Source organism: Phocoena phocoena, chromosome 8, assembly GCF_963924675.1.
Source record: "Phocoena phocoena chromosome 8, mPhoPho1.1, whole genome shotgun sequence".
Classification (NCBI taxonomy): Eukaryota; Metazoa; Chordata; class Mammalia; order Artiodactyla; family Phocoenidae; genus Phocoena; species Phocoena phocoena.
The window spans coordinates 4,880,347-4,902,944 of NC_089226.1; the positions used below are offsets into that span (position 1 = coordinate 4,880,347).

General features: G+C 44.2%; 1 protein-coding gene and 1 pseudogene across 15 annotated transcripts in view; one reads left to right on the forward strand and one right to left on the reverse strand.

Annotated features, from left to right (window-relative positions):
* Positions 1–22,598, reverse strand: part of APLP2 (amyloid beta precursor like protein 2) — a 70,846-nt gene that overhangs the window by 34,618 nt on the left and 13,630 nt on the right. For 11 of the 15 annotated variants that reach the window (XM_065881505.1, XM_065881504.1, XM_065881502.1 and 8 more), the window contains exon 1: positions 79–246. In XM_065881505.1, coding sequence (XP_065737577.1) covers positions 79–198 — 120 coding nt within the window. In that variant the 5' untranslated portion in view covers positions 199–246. Of the gene's footprint in view, positions 1–39; positions 253–22,598 lie in introns of those variants that run through there. The other 4 variants (XM_065881497.1, XM_065881496.1, XM_065881506.1 and 1 more) reach the window with 2 other exon arrangements.
* LOC136127406 (mitochondrial carrier homolog 2-like) lies at positions 19,608–20,520 on the forward strand (annotated as a pseudogene).

Consider the following 22,598-nt stretch of genomic DNA (forward strand, 5'->3'; position numbering starts at 1 on the left):
ATGACAGAGCACCTATTTCTAAAGCAAACAGGTTCAAACGTGACCCAGAAACGTTTAAGTTTCTGGCAGCACGCTTACCTCCTGACAGTACTGGAGAACTTCCTCCTTTGTTCCGAAGCAGCTCCGAGTGCCTGTCGGGTCAGGTTCCCACTCCCCAGTCTGAATGTTCACGTGCATATTTAGCTTTCCACAGAACATTGCAATCTGAGGCTCAGCAACAGCAAACCCTGTTCCAGCGTTGGCTGCGAGGGCCTGTCGAAGGGAAAAGAAATTCCAGGTTCACTCCCAAGAGGTGGCATGGAGGGAGAGTCACTTAGCGGTTTGTGACAGTAGAATGGACCTTTTAAAAAATCTTCATTACTTACTATTTTTTCTTCATAAACAAATCCTTTTCCCAGGAACTAAGCCAGAATAAAAAATGACCTTTGGACATATATAATCAGAGAGAAATATGCGTGGGAACTGTAACCACCACTCCCCGTCTAGATACTTCTGACTTGGGAACCCATAATCCACCTGCAGTCCCCTCTAATACAAGCAAACCCACTTTCCATTCCTTAATACACCAAAACACAAAAGTATAGAACGGCGAGAGTTCCAGCAATTTTACTCAATTCACTTACATGACACCATTTTACTGAGCAACTACTATTTTTTGCACAGCAACGCGCTAAATGCTCAGGACACAAGGCTGAGCAAAAGGTTACGGCCCCTGCCCTCTTGGGGTTTATGGTCTAGTTCAAGAGTCAATTCTCACACAGAAAGATTCCCAGATGTCACAGAGCTGAAGGAGCATACAAAACAAAAAGGGAATGTGACTTAGGCTTGGGTAGGAGGTGATGGGGAAGCTTCGTGAACTGTGACACTGGAGTGGCTTTGGCCATCCCCGTTGGGGGAGAATGTAGACTGTGAGTCTGTGGAGGGTCCAAGGGCTGTGACACTGGAGTGGCTTTGGCCATCCCCATTGGGGGAGAATGTAGACTGTGAGTCTGTGGAGGGTCCAAGGAAAGGGTGGGTGGCACACATGGTCAAGACTGGATGGTCTGTCGACCAAGAAAGGATGGAGTGCTGAGGGTTCTAAGTACAGAGTTAATATTTTTCAAATGCAGCTATGATGTTCTCTGTAGGCAGGGGGATGGCTCAGGGAGCTGGAGAGATGACAGTACTTGGGTAAGGCAGCACCGGCAGACAGCAATGCAGGCAAGACTGGGTGACGATGCCCGGGGGGTGACCAAGAGGCAGCATGGCTTGCATAACTCAGTGAGCAACGGCGTCGTGCATGGAAAGAGAACACTAAAAGGGATTTCATGAACAATTTTATCTCGTGTTAGGAAAAAAATCAACTATCCGTAGCCATCAATAGCTCACAAATTACAGGTGAGAAAAAACATTTACGTACGATGACAGTGAGGCTCTCACAAAGTCTCGTGCACCAGAAAAAACACAGGCATCCCTGCATCTAAAGATATACCAATATTGATGGTTACATTCACAATAAAGTTCTGTGGTCTCTCCTAATGGGTAAGTTCTTTCAAAACAAAAATTAAACATCTTTTTAAAATGTTAAAACTTGAGGGGTCGGGTTAGACTATCTGGCCTATTATGATCTTTTCAAAAAGAGCAGAGAGCATTGGTAATAAATGGTTTTCCTATTAACAAGAAAAAGTAGATGTGACTTTTTTTTTTTTTTTTTTTTTGGCCGTACCCTGCAGCTTGTGGGATCTTAGTTCCCCGACCGGGGATCAAACCCATGCCTTTGGCAGTGAAAGCACAGAGTCCTAACCACTGGACTGCCAGGGAATTCCCTGACTTATAAAATATATGGAAAACTGTGTGCTTTCCAGGCAAGTCTCCTGCATTTGTGCTGATAGACTGGCTACACAGACATGAATGGTCCTTCCAATTAGGAGCCTACGTTTGATTCTGAAATACATCCCGATCTTCTAGGACAAATTTACCACCTACACGTTTTGCTTAAGAGCTTATTAAAATTAGCCTGCTTTCCAGTAGCGCGAGACAAGGAAGCACGAACACTTGCTGGATGCTGGGAGAAAGCTAATCTGGATCTAAAATGTCGCCAAGATCAATCAGGGATGAAAAACACCTCAGTTAAATCCAACGAGGAGAACAGTCAGCAACTTTATTAAGTAGAATAGACTGTCACCCCACTGTGATGAATAATCATCTATTAAAGTAGAAGACACAGATCCTGTGCGTTCACAATAACTGCACGTGAAGCTATAGACTGGTGTGAAGTCCTGTCTCCCCCAAAGAAAGAAAAAACATTTAAAGGTATCTGTGGAAAGAAGGTATAGGTAGTACCTTAATGGCGTTTAATTCAAACAGATCATTAAAAGGTATAAAGATGCACACGACAAAGGCACTTAATTCTCACACTGAGCTGGAGATGTGCACAAAAATGCCTCTTCTACTGGCCATTCTTCTTCTGGGAGGATTAAGGCTAGAAACTTGGGTTATGATACGGAGGGAAATGGGCACACAGTACATTAAGTGGTACATACAGAAACAAAGGCAAGCAAACCCCAGGGATGCTCTGTGCACCGAAACCAGTGTTCCAGCAAATTCATTCCTTCCTACTCTTCAAAAGCTCAGACAGAAACGAACAAAGAAAATCCAGGAAGACATGATAAATATGTAAGCAAGAAAGCCAAATCTACAGGTTAGAAGGAAAGTATTTCCTAAACCTGCTATAAATGAACTACCACAGTTAAATGTGAAAGACGCTGAGCAATCCTTTCTAAATTCTCTCTACGGACCGGTATATTTTAACATTAACTAGGATGTCAGGGTGGTATCTAATCTTTCAGAAGTACAGAGGCGGGGGAGGGAGGCATTTGCCTCTTTAGTTCCAAAAATGAATACAGGTAAGAAAGAGCATCAGTCAATTACATGAGCTCACCCAGGCCACAGTCAAAACTGTGCAAGCAGTCGCTCATCCCACTGAAGAAGACAGGGCTTCCCTGGTGGCGCAGTGCTTGAGAGTCCGCCTGCCGATGCAGGGGACACGGGTTCGTGCCCCGGTCCGGGAAGATTCCACATGCCGCAGAGCGGCTGGGCCCGTGAGCCATGGCCGCTGAGCCTGCGCGTCCGGAGCCTGTGCTTCGCAACGGGAGAGGCCACAGCAGGGAGAGGCCCGCGTACCGCAAAATTAAAAAAAAAAAAACATTGAAGAAGACAGTCCACGTGTGGCTCGCTATGGCTGTTGGCTGAAAGGCCACAAGAGTTCCAACTGTACAAATGCTCAGTTTACAGGTCAACCACTGAGGTCATACATCGGTGGTTAAGTGCATTTGATCTTTCTGCAGAGATGGTCAACAGTGCCTTCCCCAAAGAGGATCTAAAATACCAGAGGTTAAAGCAGCAGGAAGAGGCAGCTTGGCAGCCACAGCTCCTCACATCAGTTCCCACCAAGGAAAAGGAGGGTAACTGGAATCAGTCCAGACAGCTCATATGCTGCCGTGATTCATTTCTGAGTTCAGAAAGATTAATCCTTGTGGCCATCAGAGACTCTCAAGAAGGTATCATCTGGAATATAAAAAGCCTCTGCGGACCACGTCTAGGGATCAACTAACCAAACATACCCCAACCTTACCCAGTGTATAACAGGATCGCTTTTTCCTGTAATGTTTGTGCTTCTTTCCTTTGAAAATGCTCTTATTTAATGTGCTCTCCATTTTCGGAGGCACACACTGTGCTTTGACCCATTACATCAACGTATAAATCAATCTGTTTCCTAACCTAACATGTTACAAATGGGATTTCGTTGCCAAGTCAGCACTTCCGATATCCTGTGAACCTGAAATCCTCTAGGAAAGAAAATTAACGCCCCACGCTTGGGCACCGCGGCCAGCCCTTGATCTATGAACACTGCAGCATTTTTAAGGCTTTGAAAACAAATTGCATCAACTGCTTTCCTAGTTCAGCACTTCCATTTAACTTAATAATTCATTCTTATTAAGAAATTCCATTTTATTAATTTGACTCAGCTACTCAAGGATGGAAATTCTACTTGGTAAAAAGTGCTTCTAGTAACTTGGTTGAAAACCTGAAATGGCTTTAACGCAATAAATAAATAGCAACAAACATAAATCTGAATGTAACTTCAAACAGGGCCTTCCTTTAATCATCACCTCAAGAGAAGCAACTCCTGGGCCCACCTCAGCCCCACCTCCCTTCACAAAGCCTCCCAATCCAAAGCAAACAGGTAATCCATTACTTCCTTCCTCACTAAAGCTACTGCCTCAGATTCCAATTTGGCTCCAGGCTCTGTGAAAGTGCCTGCCATGGAGGGAGCGTCCTCCAAAGAGGAGGGCTTTATTCTATTCCTGAGGGAGTCTGTTTCCTGCGACAGGAAGTGCTCCTGTGGTCCATGTACCCCCGAGAAGCAGGGCAGCACAGCTCCAGCTCCCATTAGAGCACTGTACATGTAGCACCTACTCACCACCGGCACAGGAGTGACATCAAGACACAGACTCCTCTCAAAGACCCGCCTTTTTTTTTATTTATTTATTTATTTATTTATTTATTTATTTATTTATTTATTTTTGTGGTACGCAGGCCTCTCACTGCTGTGGCCTCTCCCGTTGCGGAGCATAGGCTCCAGACCCGCAGGCTCAGCGGCCATGGCTCACGGGCCCAGCTGCTCCGCGGCATGTGGGATCTTCCCGGACCGGGGCACGAACCCGTGTCCCCTGCATCGGCAGGCGGACTCTCAACCACTGCGCCACCAGGGAAGCCCTAACCCTCCTTTTTTAAATGAATATGTCAGTGAAATGACAATCTATTCATGGATGTGAAGATCCTGTATTCATTTGTTTGTTTAAGTTCTGAATGGTACTTCATGATTCCTAAATTAAAATGACTTAGGTCTGTGTCCACAAACCTGCACCCAAGATTTACTTAATCAAACAAAGTTTAAAAAATCCAGTTTCCAGGTTATCGCCCCAATATATTAACTACAAAAGGGAAGCCAAACTACTTCACAGTGGAGACACTGCCGTCAACGTCACCAGCCATAATTCGTGTAAGAGGACAGATGAGGAAAGACACACCGAGGGACTGTCTCAGACTGGAAGCTATGGAGAAAAAAGATGCAACGTGGGAGCCCAGACAGGATCCTGGAACAGGAAAAGGACACTGGTGGGAAAACTGGAGCAGTATCTGAATAAGGCCTGTGCGTAAGTTAACACTGCTGTACCAATGTCAACCTCCCAGTTTTGATAAATGCACAAGGGTTATGTCAGATGTTAATACTAAGAGAAGTGCAGTCTAAGGATACAGGGGAACTCCCTCTACTATTTTTGCAACTTTTTAAAAACTCTAAAATTAGTTCAAAATAAAACAGTTTTGATTTTTTTAAATCCTATTCATCGCTTGCCTGAATTTCGACTGTGACTCCATGGTTTCAATCCGCAAAGAGAAGACACGCTCTTTGGTAGGGCAACGAGCAAGTATGATCAGAGCAGGCCCAATACCTGAAAAACCTAACTATTTATTCTTAACATACCTTAATGTAGTAAAACCCCATGCGTATATATATTATATTACATTTGATTTATCTCCAATGGGAGGACTATTACAATTCTGCCCAGAACCTCACGTATGAGAAACTCCACTTCTGTTACTGTCCAAAGGGTGACTGCAGTTTGAGGTCCCTAGTGCATCTTCCTCAGCAGTACAGCGTGAAGCTTTCAATTTAAAAAAGCTCCAAGGACTTCCCTGGTGGCGCAGTGGTTAAGAATCCGCCCGCCGATGCAGGGGACACGGGTTTGAGCCCTGGTCCGGGAAGATCTCACACGCCGCGAAGCAACTAAGCCCGTGCGCCACAACTACTGAGCCTGCGCTCTAGAGCCCATGAACCACAACTATTGAGTCCACGCACCGCAACTACTGAAGCTTGCGTGCTCTAGGGGGCCCGTGAGCTGCAACTACTGAGCCCGCATGCTGCATCTACTGAAGCCCGCGCGCCTAGAGACCATGCTCCGTAACAAAAGAAGCCACCACAATGAGAAGCCCACGCACTGCCACGAAGAGTAGCCCCCGCTCACCGCAACTAGAGAAATCCCGCGCGCAGCAACGAAGACCCACTGCAGCCAAAAAAAAAAAAAACCCCTCCAAACTTCGAACATTTCAACACACTATTTAATAACATATCAGGATTCTTGTTAAGCATTTTCCAGCCTGAACAGCAAACTGAGAAACCTGTTCTTAAAAGTGACAGCTTACGTTACGCCAACTGAAAATCCTCGGCTTTCTGTTGTTGTTGTTAACATTTGAACTTAATTCTAATTAGAAGCTTGTGAATTAGGGTTAGGTGGAAAAACTCTGAATGTAAAAGGTCATTAATCTTCCAGTGATGTATGCCAGCTGTTAGGTATCATTTTCATAGGCAGTAATTTATACAAATAATCCCTGCTTTTATTAGCGCTGTAAATATTAAAGTATAAATGATGTATCATTTCCAAGACTGAAAATAGTTTAGACTGTCTCCAAGGCTTTTTATAGGAACGTGGTAATCTGTCCATCTGGATTACACTGGTAAGGATCCAAGCACCAAGATTTAAGAGAGGTCCGTCTTTCTGTACGTGTCTCTAAGATGAGAGCTAAGAGCCTTTTATAAAGGAAGTTACTCAAATACATAAAACACTTTCAAGTAAAAAAAAAAAAAGGCAGAACAGTGTTTATAGATCTAAAATTCTCAAGTGAACAAGTTCTTTACAGGCTCCTGTGTTTCTTTCCAATTGCCTGTAATGGGAATTCCACGAAACTGACCTCCTCGGGAACAGAGGTCCTAGGGACATGGCTCCGCCAGCCATCACCTTCTGCTCTCTCCACTCCTGACCCTGGAGGAACTACGTGATGTGATGGTGAAGAGCACGGGCTGTACGAGATGGACAAACCGTGACTGTGTTCCAGCCCCACCACTGACAGGCTGTGCCACGTTTGGCAGGTTCCCTAACCTCTCTGGACCTCGGTCTCCTGTCTATAAAATAAGGACAATAGTAACTACACACCATAGTGCTGTTTTGAGGTTTAAGTGAGTTTAACACATGAAAAGTGCTTGAAACAGTGCTTGTTACATAGGAGTTCTTCAAGTGTTGATGGCTATTAGTAACAGGCTTTAAATTTCTTTATCTGTAAAACAGGGCTACTGACACACTATTCCTCTCGGGCCTGTTGTGGGAATAAATTAAGAGAATGCACGTAAGCACTAAGCACAGCATCTGACTTGAACGTTAGCTTCGTTAGCATCGGCTGGCTCCTGAAGATGTCATTTTCTCTGGCTACAAGAACCAGGGCTTAAGCCATGGGCACACCACGTGACCAGCCATCCTCCCCAAACCCGTGAAATGGGGTGAAGGCTGCACATCCCTCCTCTACCTCTGAAATCTGGACAGACCTGAAGAGGGCTGCATTCACACTCCACATTTTATTTTGAGGGAATTCAGTCACCAAATGTTTATATGACAATTTAATACTGCCTTACCATTTAAAAGAAAATCACTGGGGGGTTGCTGGCTTCCTAGCTCTGGTCCAGCTTCCAGCCAAATGCAAGTGAGGTCAAAATGAACCTGTGTTTTCTATAGAGACACTGCTGTGATCAAAAAAGCACTACGTGGGCATCCCCGGTGGCGCAGTGGTTGAGAATCCGCCTGCCAATGCAGGGGACACGGGTTTGATCCCTGGTCCGGGAAGATCCCACATGCCGCGGAGCAACTAAGCTCGTGTGCCACAACTACTGAGCCTGTGCTCTAGAGCCCGTAAGCCACAACTACTGAGCCCGCGCACCTAGAGCCCGTGCTCTACAATGAGAGAAGCCACTGCAATGAGAAGCCCGTGCATCGCAACAAAGAGTAGACCCTGCTCGCTGCAACTAGAGAAAGCCCGCGCGCAGCAACGAAGACCCAACACAACCAAAAATAAATAAATAAAAAAAAAGCACTACGTTATTTCTCTAAATCTGTTTTCTTGAGGGATATTCCCTTGACTTACAAGCTAAGTAGCCCCATGGAGGTTATTTAGTTTCTCTCCTGACCCCAGTTTTCACTTTTGGGCAACATAAATATGGCGTTACCCAAATGTTAGGTATTACAATAAATGACCCCCACAATACTAGCTTTGGCTCACACTACGGTAGACAGAAGTCTACTTTCCTAAAGCTCCTGATGCATAAGAAACGTGGTTTGCAAACAAAGACAGCTTCCTCACTGAATAAAAATCTGCATGATTCCAAACAAAAGCAGTAATATGTCATGCTTTGAAGGCTGCTACCTGCAAAGGTCAGAAAGCCAGGAGGATGGAGTATGAATATTAACATCAGAGGATCTCCATGGTGTGAACCTGGTCTTCCCCTCGGCACTCATTGGCCAGTGTTACTCAGGCAGCAACCAAGAGCCTGCCAAACAAACAGCCTAGACAGGGTTGGCGGGGGTGTGTAGGCATGTTTCCTAAACCTTAAAAGGCTGAAATGATTTCAAGTAACAAACACCCAGAAGTACAAATGATTAAATATTAGTCATTAAATATGTTCATTCTAAGTCATTCTTATGGATTCACAGATGACAGAAATACTACAAATGACGGGGAGTTTTCTGTTGAATATCCAAGCACAAACCTGGCAATATTCTCAGAAGTTATAAGCTTACTTCTGGCTGATTTGATGCTCTGTAATATTTTGTTTATTTTAAAGGCCTTAAGTCAGTCATTAAAAATTAGGTAATTTGGGGGCATATTTCATGCACTTGAAACAACAAATCACACCTCTTTTAAAAAAATTCTATTCTTCAGATAGAAGTATTTCACTAAAATAAACACTCAACTTAGTGATTTTTACCAAGGTTAAGTTGGGAAACTATCTAACATGTCAGCTTTGGCTGAAATGCTCTGACTTCAAGATGTTACAACCACAAACATCAACAGCCAATGTCAGACATGTGAACTGATTTCACTGAATCTTTTCTCCTTTAATACACTATCTGGGAAAAGATAAGAAAAATCCATGCAGCTGCAAACATCCATGTTTTAATATTTAGGACAGTTTTTACTGGTGTTTTAAATTTAAAGCAGGGGTTCCCTGACACCTTACTTGCCTGGTAAGGTCTGTAACAACAGATCTTAGGCAAGTAAGAAAGGTCTGGAGAGCACGTGCGCACACGAATGCCGAAGGTGCTGAGCTGCAAACTGTCCTCTCTTTTTTTTTTTTTTTTTTTTTTTTTTGCGGTATGTGGGCCTCTCACTGTTGTGGCCTCTCCCGCTGTGGAGCACAGGCTCCGGACGCGCAGGCTCAGCGGCCATGGCTCACGGGCCCAGCCGCTCCGCGGTATGTGGGATCTTCCCGGACCGGGGCACGAACCCGCGTCCCCTGCATCGGCAGGTGGACTCTCAACCACTGCGCCACCAGGGAAGCCCTGTCCTCTCTTGAGAAGTGACTGTCCTGAATTCTAAGGTTCTGTTTTTTACCTTTGCTTTAAAATGTTTTTCATAGGATGGCAGCAGTAATAAATGGGTAGTCTGTTTTTTAAAAATGCTCCTTCCATAATATTAAGAACTGACAACTTTATCTATCTAAAATGTTTTTCTTAGCTTTACTATTCCATGAAAACCAAAGAGTTAGCACTTTATTTCTAAGGTTCTGTGACGCTGAATGGCAAGAAAGGGCAGAAATTCCTCCGTGAATAACCCGTATCTTTCTTTCCTTATAAACAGAAAATAAGACAATTTGCCAGGATGACATTCACAGGGCAGGGAGAGGAAATGCACATTTAAAAATACAAAATCGGCAATTTCCATATGCTATTCTGCTAAACATTTCACTGTTTACTAGATCAAGCAATATTCACACATCTATCTTGATGTAACAAATCACTTTAACTTCTAATGTCCATCAAAACGCTATGAAAGTAACACAAATATGAAAGAGCTCCACCCTCTCCAAGTTCAAATCAAGTCAGAAAGGCATCTTTGCCATGATTTACGCAGCATTTAAATGTAAAAGTAAATACTGTATTATCAGCTCGCACCAGATCTGCCTGCAGACAATTCTTCCTGTCTGGGACCCATGCCCATGCCCATTATTGTAATTATCAGCAATTAAAAAAAATAAAGTAATAAAGCGAGTATGAGCTGCTAGTCAGCATGCTTACTGCTTGCTGTCTCTGCCATTAATTAGCCTTCCTGGGTACCAGCTACCTAACTACTAAATAAATGCATAAAGGAGAGCAGGAAAAGCTACGCCCAAGTAAAAAGAATAAAAAGGATGCAAACGTGTGCACTGCATAACTCTGGGAGGGGCGTTCGGTAGGCTGCAGAGTGCATGATGGACCCGGAAATGCACAGCATGGTGGTCCAGCTCACACACACCAAGATTTCAGCATTTGCTGGTCCCCTTTTCCCAGAGGCGAAAGCCCAGGAGCACTTCTGTCCCACTGGTCAGGTGGGCCCCTGGGGAGCTATGTCCACCCTGCCCTCCGAGACCCACTCCGACCACAGCATTTTGAATCATCTCAAGGCAGAACACATCACTCACTCTCATGTTCCAAGGGATTCCAACTCTTGACGACTCCTACTTCCTCCCCGCTCCCTCCATCAACCCGTCTGGCGATGGACACCATCCTCCTGGGCACAAGCCAGGGTCTCTCCTGCCTCAAGGCTCTGCACCTCGAACTTCTGCCCCTGCTCTTCCCTGAGCTGTCACGTCTCACCTTTCAGGACCCAGCTCGAAAGTGCATCTCTGGGGGCCCTTCCCAAGGACAGGCCCCACCCTGCCGGTGTTTTGTTTTCCCCTCCAGCAATGGGAATTCACCTGCTCATTCACCTGCACTGCCCATCTCCCTCCAACAGGATGCAGGTTGGCAGGGGGTGGGGCTGTGCTTGGGGGCGGGGCGGGGGGGCCCTCCGGGTTTCCTAATCTCGGCACCTGGAAACAGCACCAACTACCTAGTAGGTAATCATTCACACCCAAGGAAGTGACTTTCTGACTGAAGGCTGTGCTCTTGTTTTCTCTCCAACACATTTAGTTAAACTAGTAAGAATTAAGCAGATACCACTCAGCAGCGATTTCCAAATGATTAACGCTGTGCTAGCCTTCACATAAGTACCTCTGTAATGAATGACAAGTAAAACGAAAACAACTCAGGCAGCAAGGCAAGTTTCCATTTTTCATCTTTTGCCACTTGAGTCCACGTGCCCAGCCTGAAAAGCCACCCAACACCAGGCTCCTAGCGGAGTCCTCCACCCCAAGGCGGCCCATCCAGCCTTTTCTCCCACTATTTATGCCTCACCACTTCCATACCTTTTCAGTCCGGACATCATCGATGGACTATCTAGTCAAAAGGATTGAACTCTTAAACCACCAGACCCTACGCTCACCCACCTTCTTCTCCTTGCTCCGCTGGTCAAATCAATACTCCTGTTTACATGATTATGACATAAAAAGGTCAGCTCCCTCCTTAGGCAACTATTTCCCCCCTCGGCCTCTGCAAGGCCAACTCTTCCTTTACTTGCCTGTACTGGCCGCTGGCACTCAGCCTGCCAGGAAGATCTGCAGAGATGGCTCTGATCCCTTTTCTTGAAGACCAGGCACCGTCTTCCTGCTTCAACTGCGCTGATGACTCTCCAGGCCTGAGCACAGCTGCCACTCCTGGGACTGATCACAACTGTCCTGAAAACTGCTTCCCCCTTTTCTCCTGTTCCCAACTCAGTACTCTGCTCCTTCGTTGCGGAGCACAGGCTCCAGACGCACAGGCTCAGCGGCCATGGCTCACGGGCCCAGCCGCTCTGCGACATGTGGGATCTTCCCGGACCGGGGCATGAACCCGTGTCCCCTGCATCGGCAGGCGGACTCTCAACCACTGCGCCACCAGGGAAGCCCTCTGCTCCTTCTTGACTTAACCGCCTGTGTCAGTGGCTCACCGCTTCCCACAGCCTCCCGGAAACTTTCACTCATGAAACTTTTATCTTACGCACACACTTTGCTGGCAATTTGGACAAGCACTAAACTGTAACCTGGACACAATTTTCCCTCAGAGGTTAAGATGTGGAGCTAGGGCCACCTAGCTTCCAGCACTGCTGCTGGTACATCTAAAGCCAATTTGATCCCTCGCTCTTTGTGCAGGTCTGGTTTTTTCCTACATGGAAGTAAAATCTTACCCATCTTCGGTATCCTGAGATTCAATTCTAATAGGCCTGGGTCTGAGTTTTTGTCATTCACTTGCCTGAGCGCTCAGTGGGCCACATCATCGCGGAAACACTCAGTCCTGGGTTTCCTCTTCTCCCTCTGAAATTCTTATCAGCCGCATCTTACCTCCTACATTGACCTTCCTTTCTTACCTCTTCCTTTCTAGATTCTTTTTGTTCCCTTTCAGAACGATTTCTAACCAGACTTTTAAATGTCTGGTATCACATTTCCAACCACCAAGAACTCTTCCTTGTTCTCGGAAAGCCTTTTTTTATTGCAAACTATTATCTCATAGAGGAAACAACCCCTCCTCTCTGAGGTAAATATCAAGAGCCTACTGAAGTTACCTGCCTGCTCCCTGCATGGTCTTTAAGCTGCAGTTCCCCCATCTGTTTTGTTCTTGTTCAAGGTGTTCCTGAAGTGGCTGGTGACCCTAAGTCATCTAACTCAGTGTTTAGGAAAGGGACCCTGCTGTACATGGACAGAACTTGTCCAGAGAGGAATCCTTCAGCTCCCTCCCTGACTGCGGCCCCCGAGCCTGGCTGCTGCAGGTCTGCGGGGCCTAGGAAGGGAGCCTTTCCCCTCTCAGAGCCTCACGTTCTGCTGGGCCTGGCGTCCCGAGGAAGCTGAAGTCTTCCCCTGAGGTGCAGCGAGGTGGGGTGAGGTGCGTTATTCAGGGCCTGATTACTCATGTTTAGTTTCAACCCCTCCCTGCCATTAGCCTCACCCTGATGCTTCCATCCCTCATTCAAGGTCTGCTCTGCAAATCAGCTTGCTTTCAGCTGGTGTCCCTGCATTTAGGTTCCAGCTTCTCTGGTCTGCTGGCTCAGTCACTAGGTCCATCATCAAGTCTGCATAGACATCTTTTCTTCTCTCCTGTTCTCTGTCCTTGTTGGTCTATTCATTCTCTCACCAGGACAGAGTCAGAGCTAGAACCCTGCACCTGCATCTCTCTCTTTTTAAAAAGTATTTACTTATTTGGCTGCACCGGGTCTTAGTTGCAGCATGCAAACTCTTCGTTGCGGCACGTGGGATCCCCGACCAGGGATGGAACCTGGGCCCCCTGCACTGGGAGCGCGGAGTCCTGGCCACTGAACCGTCATGGAAGTCCCTCCACCTGCATCTCTCGAGGTGCAACAATTCAAAAGCCACTAACTATGAATATATTTGAAAACTAGAGATGAGAAGTATTAATAAAATTGAGAGCTTCTATCTTGATTATTTAAACATAATGCCTTTAAGAAAATAAAATTCTGATCCTTTCCTCAGATTATTTCATTTGATCATTTTACAGTTACGTTACAGTCAATATGCTAGTCACTGGGTGTTATGAGCTGAACTGTGCCCCCCTTAAATTCATATGTTGAAGTCCTAACATCTATCACCTCCAAATGTGACCTTATTTAGAAATAAGGTTATTGCAGATATCAGTAATTAAGATCAGGTCACACTAGAGTGGGGTGCCCCCTAATCCCACCTGAATGGCACCCCTATAAGAGGAGGAAAAATGTGAAGAGACAACACACACACACAGGGAGAATGCCATGTGAAGATGGGAGTTATGCTACCCAAAGCCAAGAACTATCAGAAGCTGAGAGAAGCTTGGGACAGATCCTCCCTCAGACCTTCAGAGGGAGCGTGACCCAGCAGCGCGTAGATCTTAAACTTCCAGCCTCCAGGAACAGTGAGACAATAAATTTCAACTGCTTAAGCCATGCAGTCTGTAGTACTTTGCCACGGCCAGCCTAGCAAATGAATACGCTGGGTAAGCGAATAAGACTCAGTCTAAGTATGTGGGGAGCTCACCGTCTTAGAAGCAGGATCCAGACCCAGGAAAGCCCAGACCTACAGTGTAACACGTACATTATGCACAAGACGTAAGGAAGTGGAGACGGCGCTGGCATCTGAGAAGCGCTGCGGCAGGGGTAGGCGTGGGGCTGCGGGGAGTGGACAGCTAAGTCTCCAGAACCCCTTCCCCAAGGAAACTGGGCCGGGGCTCTGCTCCAGCGCCAGCACCAGAACGACCCTGCTAGGCATATTTTAGAATGTGAGAGGGTGTGATTTGGCAAGATTAGGTGGAGACAAGGAGGCCACTTAGGAAGCCTCTGCATTCATCCAGGAGATTATACGTGTTGAAATGATAATTATCTCAGATATACTGAGTTAAATAGACTATATTGTTAAAGCTCATTTCACCTATTTTTGCTTTTTAAAAAAATGTCAACTAGAAAAAGTTACATTTCATATGTGGCTCGCCTTTTTCTATTGGACAGCACTGTGTTAAGTGTTCAGCTAACACTGTGCTAGGGGAAGACACGACCGAACGACTTTTTTTCATTTACCTGTAGATTCCGTTTAACTGCAGTTTCCTTTCTTCCGTTATGAAGGCTAGCAAGAGTTTCTGGCATTTGCAGGAATGGGGTCCTTGGATGGCTAAATGGGTAAGCTTCTCTAAAGAGAAAAAAGCTTCTCTAAAGAGGCCAAGCTCGTGCAAAAGAGACAAGTGGTTACAAGTAAAATAATGAACGGGAAATAGACAGGAAAAAGGCCCTTGAGACATTTCTTCTTAAAAAGGATTTGGTATGGGTTATGTAAGTGGGTAAAACAGTGCCAAGAGCCCAGGTTCTTATTTTATCCAACTGCTGGAGGGTGGGGGAGGATGACAACCCGCCTCCATCCCCCAACTCTTTAGATCCTACAAATAGTAAAAGAAGCCTGACTGAGACATTAACAAACAGACAAAACAGAAACAAAAACAAAAAGACACCCTCTTAGGCTTCTGACAACCACAGAACAAAACACAAAGGTCTTCCAAAGACCAAAAAAAAAAAAAGGCCAGAACAGATAGAGTATATATGATATGGTACTCACATCACACAGGACCTTGAGTCAATACACATTTGCAAGGGCCTTATTAGAGCAGGCTCCAGAGACAACAAATTAAAGAGTCACAAGTTCTCACCCACATGGAGGCTCGGGCTCGTAAGGGAGACAACACGTGAACAGAATAATCCTAATATAAAAGGAAATATTCCCAAACTCTATAGTAGTAGCAGTCTTACGAAGTCATCAGAACTAGCTCACCATGAAGCTTTCAGAAACTGGCAGGCCAAGCAGCTATTTAAGTATAATACTATCCGGTAACTTAGTACCCAAGCCGAATTTGGGCAATCTGTGCTGGCCTATTAGAAAGATTCTCCTTCACCTTCCTTGGGAACAGCTATTAAGTAGCTCAATGGAAGAATTTTTGCAACTCACTTCTAACGCCCGATGCCAGGATGAAAACAAGTGTTCATATTAGGTTAAAGTGAATTCTTTGGCCCTATGGAAAAAACGGGTCTCAAATATTTCCAAACGTACATAAGACTAATAGTAACCCTCACATAACATCACAAAAGCCACACCTTAGTCTCAGTAATATTTAACATGATAATATTTTACTTGGCCAACAATGAACCCTACCTATGCTGGTATAAAATGATGCAATCGAGATCCTATATTTGTATAGGACATGTTACCTCTCTGATCACTTCTTTGTCTCTTTGCTTTCTTCCAAACATTTTCACCCATAAAACTCCAAAATGTTCCAAATACTGATGTGATATCCAAAAGAAATTTATCTTCACAAATTACCAAGTAAAAAGGATGCTAGAAGTGGTACAGCTAAAACATTACCTTCTTAATGTTAACTGAAACAAACATCATTACCTCAAATTGACTCAGAGTCTATGTTCTATTTTATTTTCTATAGCTTTTCAGAGACAGGCATCAATGCTGCTCGCCTAGTATCAGATCACCATGGGGATATTTTAGTGAGGATCCAATCGTCCAGGGACTGGTGCTGGATTTATAATCTGCCTTAACTCCCGCCATCCTGTGACAAGTCTGCTTCTTCACTCATCACACACCCACACACATGTAATGGCTCAGCTTGGCTGGGAGCTCATCAGCTTCGAGTCTGCGCTTTGTATTTAATCTTTCAAAATCAATACTTAAAACATTTTAATCTGATTTTAATCTGTCCTACTATTTCCATTGTTTAAAAACAACACTAACCAACACTGAGTCTCAATGACTTGTATCAATTCACAAGATTAATCTTTCAAAACAACAGCCCAGCAGGATATTTTATTAATGTAGATCCTGAGGCAGCTAATCAAGCCTCAAGTAATCATTTTTCTTAAAGAGTTGCTATGAGAGACAGAGAGAGAGAGAGAGAGAGACACGGAGCGGGAGGGAGAGAGGGGGGACAGAGAGGGAAGAAAAAAAGAGTTGCTATAAGGAAAAACATTCATACAGCATTAAGCAGAAATCCTCTTCAAAAGGGGTGAGGGGCATGGCAGAGTCAAATAGCCAATCAGCGAAGGTTCTGCTATGAAATGTAGTTTGCAATTCACTTGAAAATGAGTAATAAATCGTTACTGCAAGAGGTTATTTCAAGCCAACTTTCTCCGCTTTTCAACAAGCATTGAAAACTCTGTGCCTCTAGATGACAGAGAACAGACAGGGGTATAAGACAAAATGACAACCCACACTCAGCCTCCCTTGGGGAGATGAGAACCTCTGACAAATAAAGGGGGCCTGCTGCTGCCATAGCCAAAAAAATAAAAATAATGGAAACAAGTGTTGGCCAAGATGTGTGGAAATTGGAACCCTTGCCACTGATGGTGGGAATGTAAAATGGTGCAGCCACTGTGGAAAAGAGGTTGGCAGTTCTCAAAAAGTTAAACATAGAATTACCATATGATCCAGCAATTCCACTTTCCAGTACATACCCAAAAGAACTGAAAGCAGGAACTTAATGGCTGACAATGTAAAAATACCTGGAAGTAAACCCTATAAATAGGTTCTTTAAAAAAGATAAGCTACATTAAAATAATCTATTTTTAAAAGACTGGAGAAGTGTTGATTGTCATTTTTCCAACCACCTAAAATGCTTCTTTTGTTTATCATCTTAGGATGATAAACAAAAGAAGCCAAAAAGTTGGCTTGGCCAAAAATTCCTTGGGTGTTTAAGTAAAAACAAGACATTTCTCATTTCACCAAGAACTTTACTGAAAAACATATTCACTGGTTTTTTTTTTTTTAATTTATTTTTGTCTGCATTGGGTCTTTGTTGCCGCATGGGCTTTTCTCTAGTTGCGGTGAGCGGGGGCTACTCTTCATTGCAGTGCGTGGGCTTCTCATTGTGGTGGCTTCTCTTGTTGCAGAGCATGGGATCTAGGCACGTGGGCTTCAGTGGTTGCAGCACGTGGGCTCAGTAGTTGTGGCACACAGGCTTAGTTGCTCCGTGGCATATATTCACCGTTTTATTCCACTACCTTCTGCCATTTTTCAGGCAACTTCCTAATTTCATCTTCCCAAAACTTTTAATCTTTTTTTGATGTATTTTTTTTTACACAGCTGGTTATTAGTTATCTATTTTACACATTACTGTATATATGTCCATCCCAATCTCCCAATTCATCACACCACCACCAGCAGCCCCCCCACCCCACCAGCTTTCCCCCCTTGGTGTCCATATGCCAAAACGTTTTATCTTTTTGAGCAAAGAACTGTCCCAGGTGCCTTTTAGTCTTCCAGGGAATTGAAATGTTTTCCATTAAGAGAATTTTGTAAAGCCTGAAATAAATGGAAATCCAAAGGTGTAATGTCCGGTGAATATGGCAGATGAATCAGCACATCCCAGCCAAGCTGTAATAGTTTTTGCCTGGTCATCAAAGAGACATGCAGTCTTGTGTTATCCTGACGAAAGATTATGTGTTTTCTGTTGACTAATTCCGGATGCTTTTGGTCGAGTGCTACTTTCAGTGGGTCTAACTGGGAGCAGTACTGGTTGGAATGAATCGTTTGGTTTTCCGAAGGAGCTCATAATAGAGGACTCCCTTCCAATCCCACCACATATACATAACATCACCTTCTTTGGATGAAGACTGGACTTTGGTGTGCTTGGTGGTGGCTCATTTCACTTGCCCCACGATCTCTTCCGTTCCACGTTATTGTACAGTATCCACTTTTCATCACCCATCACAATTTGTTTTAAAAACCGAACATTTTCATTATGTTTAAGTAGAGAATTGTATGCGGAAATACTGTCAAGAGGCTTTTTTCTCTCAACTTACGTGGAACCCAAACATCAAAGCGATGAACATAACCGAGCTGGTGCAAATGATTTTCAACGCTCGATTTGGATATTTTGAATATGTCAGCTATCTCCCGAGTGGTATAACACTGATTGTTCTCAATTAATGTCTCTATTTGATCGCTATCAACTTCAACTGGTCTACCCGACCGTGGAGCATCGTCCAGCAAGAAATCTCCAGCACAAAACTTCACAAACCACTTTTGACACGTTCCATCAGTCAAAGCACCTTCTCCATACACTGCACAAATCTTTTTGTGCATTTCAGTTTTTACTTTTCTTGAAATAATAAAGCATAATATGCTGAAAATGTTTTTTCTTCCATCTTCAATATTAAAACAGCTACACAAAAATTCACCAATTTTGATAATTTTTTAAAAATGCATACTCATGGGCTTCCCTGGTGGCGCAGCAGTTGAGAGTCCGCCTGCCGATGCAAGGGACACGGGTTCGTGCCCCGGTCCGGGAGGATCCCACATGCCGCGGAGGGGCTAGGCCCATGAGCCATGGCGGCTGAGCCTGCGCGTCCAGAGCCTGTGCTCCACAACGGGAGAGGCCACAACAGTGAGAGGCCCGCATAGCGCCAAAAAAAGGGCATACTCATATGACAGCTGTCACAATACAATCTAACAAAACTGTTTCAAATGAAGTTAAAGACAACTAAGTGCTACTAGAGCCATCTTATGGAAAAAACCAAATGAACTTTTTGGCCAACCCAATATATGCTGCCCTCAGCTGTGTGCTATGTGTTCTGTGCAGTGCCCTGCATACAGTAATTTAATAAATGTCTGCCAATAATGATGACCATGAAGAACTTCAAATGAACCAGTTACCAGGGAAAGTCTTCAACTCTGGAACAAGTTATATCCAAAGGTTCTTTTAAATGTCAATCTGAGATACAGCTAAAAGGATAAAAAAGAGATATCTACTGCATACTGTTTGCATTAAAGAAAAATTAGAAATGTAAATTATAAACAAATAAATGACAGAATTAGAAGACTCTTATTTTTACATAAAACCCTGAAAAGATGGGCAAGTTCAAAGATATGCACGTTATTTGCGGGGTGGGGGGGGCGGTTCTGTCACTAGAAAGCTAATAATTTATACAAATCTCAACTACTTCCAGTGTTTTAGGAAAAAATTATCCTTAAAAACTTAATTCTAGGCGCACCGCAGGCGGGCCAGTGAAGCCAGCGGCCCTGGCACGTGATCCGGGACCAGCTTCGTCACTTGGTGGTTCCATCTGTCTGCCCGTCCATGGGTGCCATCATGGCGGACGCAACCAGTCAGGTGCTCCCGGGCTCTGGTCTCACCATCCTGTCCCAGCCACTCGTGTGCATGAAGGTGCTTATCCAGGTGGGATATGAGCCTCTTCCTCCAACAACAGAATGAAATATTTTTTGGGCAGCAATTTCATCAGCTTCCTGGTCCTCTCATTATGCTCAGCACGTTGCGAGCATCAGTGGGAAGCGTGGGCTGTTCACAGGCTTAACTCCAAGACTGTGTTCAGGGGTCCTTGGAACTGTGGTCCATGGTAAAGTTTTACAGCATTACCAGGAATGTGACAAGGCTGAGGAGTCAGGATCTGGAAATGTACAGAAAGAAGTTTCATCTTCCTTTGACCGAGTTATCAAGGAGACAACTCGAGAGGTGATGGCTCATTCTGCTGCTACTCTCATCATACATCCCTTCCACGTGATCACTCTGAGATCTGTGGTACAATTCATTGGCAGAGAATCCAAGTACTGTGGACTTTGTGACTTCCTAGCAACTATCTATCGGGAAGAAGCCATCCTAGGATTTTTTGCAGGTCTTTTTCCTCTCCTCCTAGGTGACAGCATTTCTTTGTGGCTCTGTAACTCACTGGCCTACCTTGTCAATACTTATGCACTGGAAGGTGGGGTTTCCACCAATGAATGAAATGAAGAGTTATTCCCAAGCTGTCACAGGATTTTTTGCCAGTATGTTGACATATCCCTTTGTGCTTGTCTCTAATCTTACGGCTGTCGACAACCGTGGGCTTGCTGGTGGATGCCCTCCCTACTCCCCAGTATATTCTTCTTGGATAGATTGCTGGTGCATGCTACAAAAAGAGGGAAATATGAGTGGAGGAAATAGCTTGCTTTCCCGGAAGGTCCCCTATGAGAAGACTTATTGTTGTGACCTAAGAATGTTAATTTGAAGATGTGGGGCAGGGACAGTGACATATCTATAGTCCCAGGTGCACAAAATTATGAGAGAGAATGTTGATTTCTATACAGTGTGGTGTGCTTTTTAAATAATCATTTAATCTTGGGAAAATGGGGAAAAAAACCTAATTCTATCATTTTACAAATATTCTTTAGTTCTTTCTACATAACTGAGCCCACTGTGTGTTCACCTAAGTTCAAAGACTCTAGATCTAGAAAGCACCAAATAAGCACCAACTCCATCAAACCATGTGCTACTCAACAATAAAATAAGGGCAAAACGCAATAGAATATTCAAATTATGGTTCCAATACTGCTGCAAACATCCAACCACTGGCTGGCAGGCAGCATTCTCATTCAATAACTCAGAATATTTGTGCATCAGCTTAAGTACTCCAAATTCAGAGTACGGAAGGCAACTAAAAGTGGTGGAAATTGCATATTTAAAAATGCAGGGAGTTCAAATGCCCCAAACCATGAAGGGTGATTCAATTAAAAGTGACGCTGTAAAATATTTTAACGGCTTGGAAAGTTTTTCAATACGTCAAAAGGCAGGAAAACAGCTTATAAACATATAAGGGGATTCGAATCCATTCTTTCAAAAAGCAAAGATGTCCAGAACACAGACTGGGAAAATTTTAAAGTTACTTACCTGGATGGTAAATTACAGTTAATTTCTTTCTGTTTTTTTGTTTTGTTTTGTTTGTTTTTTAGCTCTACCTGTGTTTTCTAGATTTTTCACGATGACCATGTATTTTTTTCTTTAACACAGGATACACGCTAAGAGTCACCATAATAATCATCTGTAAAAAATCAATTTAGAATCTGTCTTTTTTAATGAAAGGCTGTAAGAAGTAGCAAACAGGTTCCTGAGATGATACGCACTCAAGTCATAACGTACAATGACTGTAAATCTAAGTTCCATGACCTGATAGTGGTTTGGTAGTGGAGAAAGATGGAAAAATAACCTCAGAAGAGTTTTCTCTTTACTTTCTGATTACTAAGAATCACGTACTGCAAATTTTTGCCTAAATGTTGACCGTTTGGTAACTTCTCCATAAACCTTTGGTGGCCCCATGCTGACCTGAGATATCCCTTCTCCAGGCCTCTGACCAGGCCATCTGTTCTACCAGTTAGCACAAACTTGAGAGCCAGTTCATCACTTACTGATTGTGACCTAGGTCAAGTTACTTTATCTGTCCACGCCTTGGTTCCTATGTCTGTAAAACAGGGATAACCATAGTATGTGTCTCAGAAGGTAGTTCAAAGGTTTCAGTGAGTACATGTAAAACACTATACATACTAACTGCACCATAAATATAACTATCACTGTTATTATCACTCCAAACACCACCAGAATCTGCCACTCTATTCCTGCTTGTCTAGTCTTCTTCCCCAACTACCTAAAATAACACAGCTTCTCTCTATAAACTCCCAGTAGATATCTAATTTCAAGGGAATTAATTTCCACTTATGGTCAACTAGGTAATTCAGACCAACCCTCCTGATGAGGACAGCTAGAAAAGCAACATAAAATATTTTTCAAAAGCACTTAGTTAGAGACTTCCCTAGTGGTCCAGTGGTTAAGACTCTGCGCTCCCAATGCAGGGGGCCTGGGTTCGATCCCTGGTCAGGGAACTAGATCCCACGTGCCGCAAATAAAGATCTCACGTGTCACAATGAAGATCCCACACTCGGCAACTAAGACTCAGCGGAGCCACATAAGTAAATATTTTTTAAAAAGCACTTCGTTAAAGGCAGTGGGGACCTAAAAAGACAGGGAAGATTTCCTAGGTCAGTAACCAGAGGAGGATGAAAGTCCAAGGAGATGAATATAGCTCACAGGGCTTTTTTCCTCTGGGGATGATGAAAGATCCTAAAGGGAGTAGCTGAGCAGTGCTTTTAACAGCCTGTAAGGACCAATGGGAAAGGGACTGGAGTCCAGGGGCAGGAGAGAGAGGAGAAAGGAAACATACTTGGAAATACACTAGTGGTTTGGAGTTGATACCCCAAGGCAGGCTGAACCTAGAAGGGTAATCCAGAATTGACAGGACTTCACAGAGACTGCAGC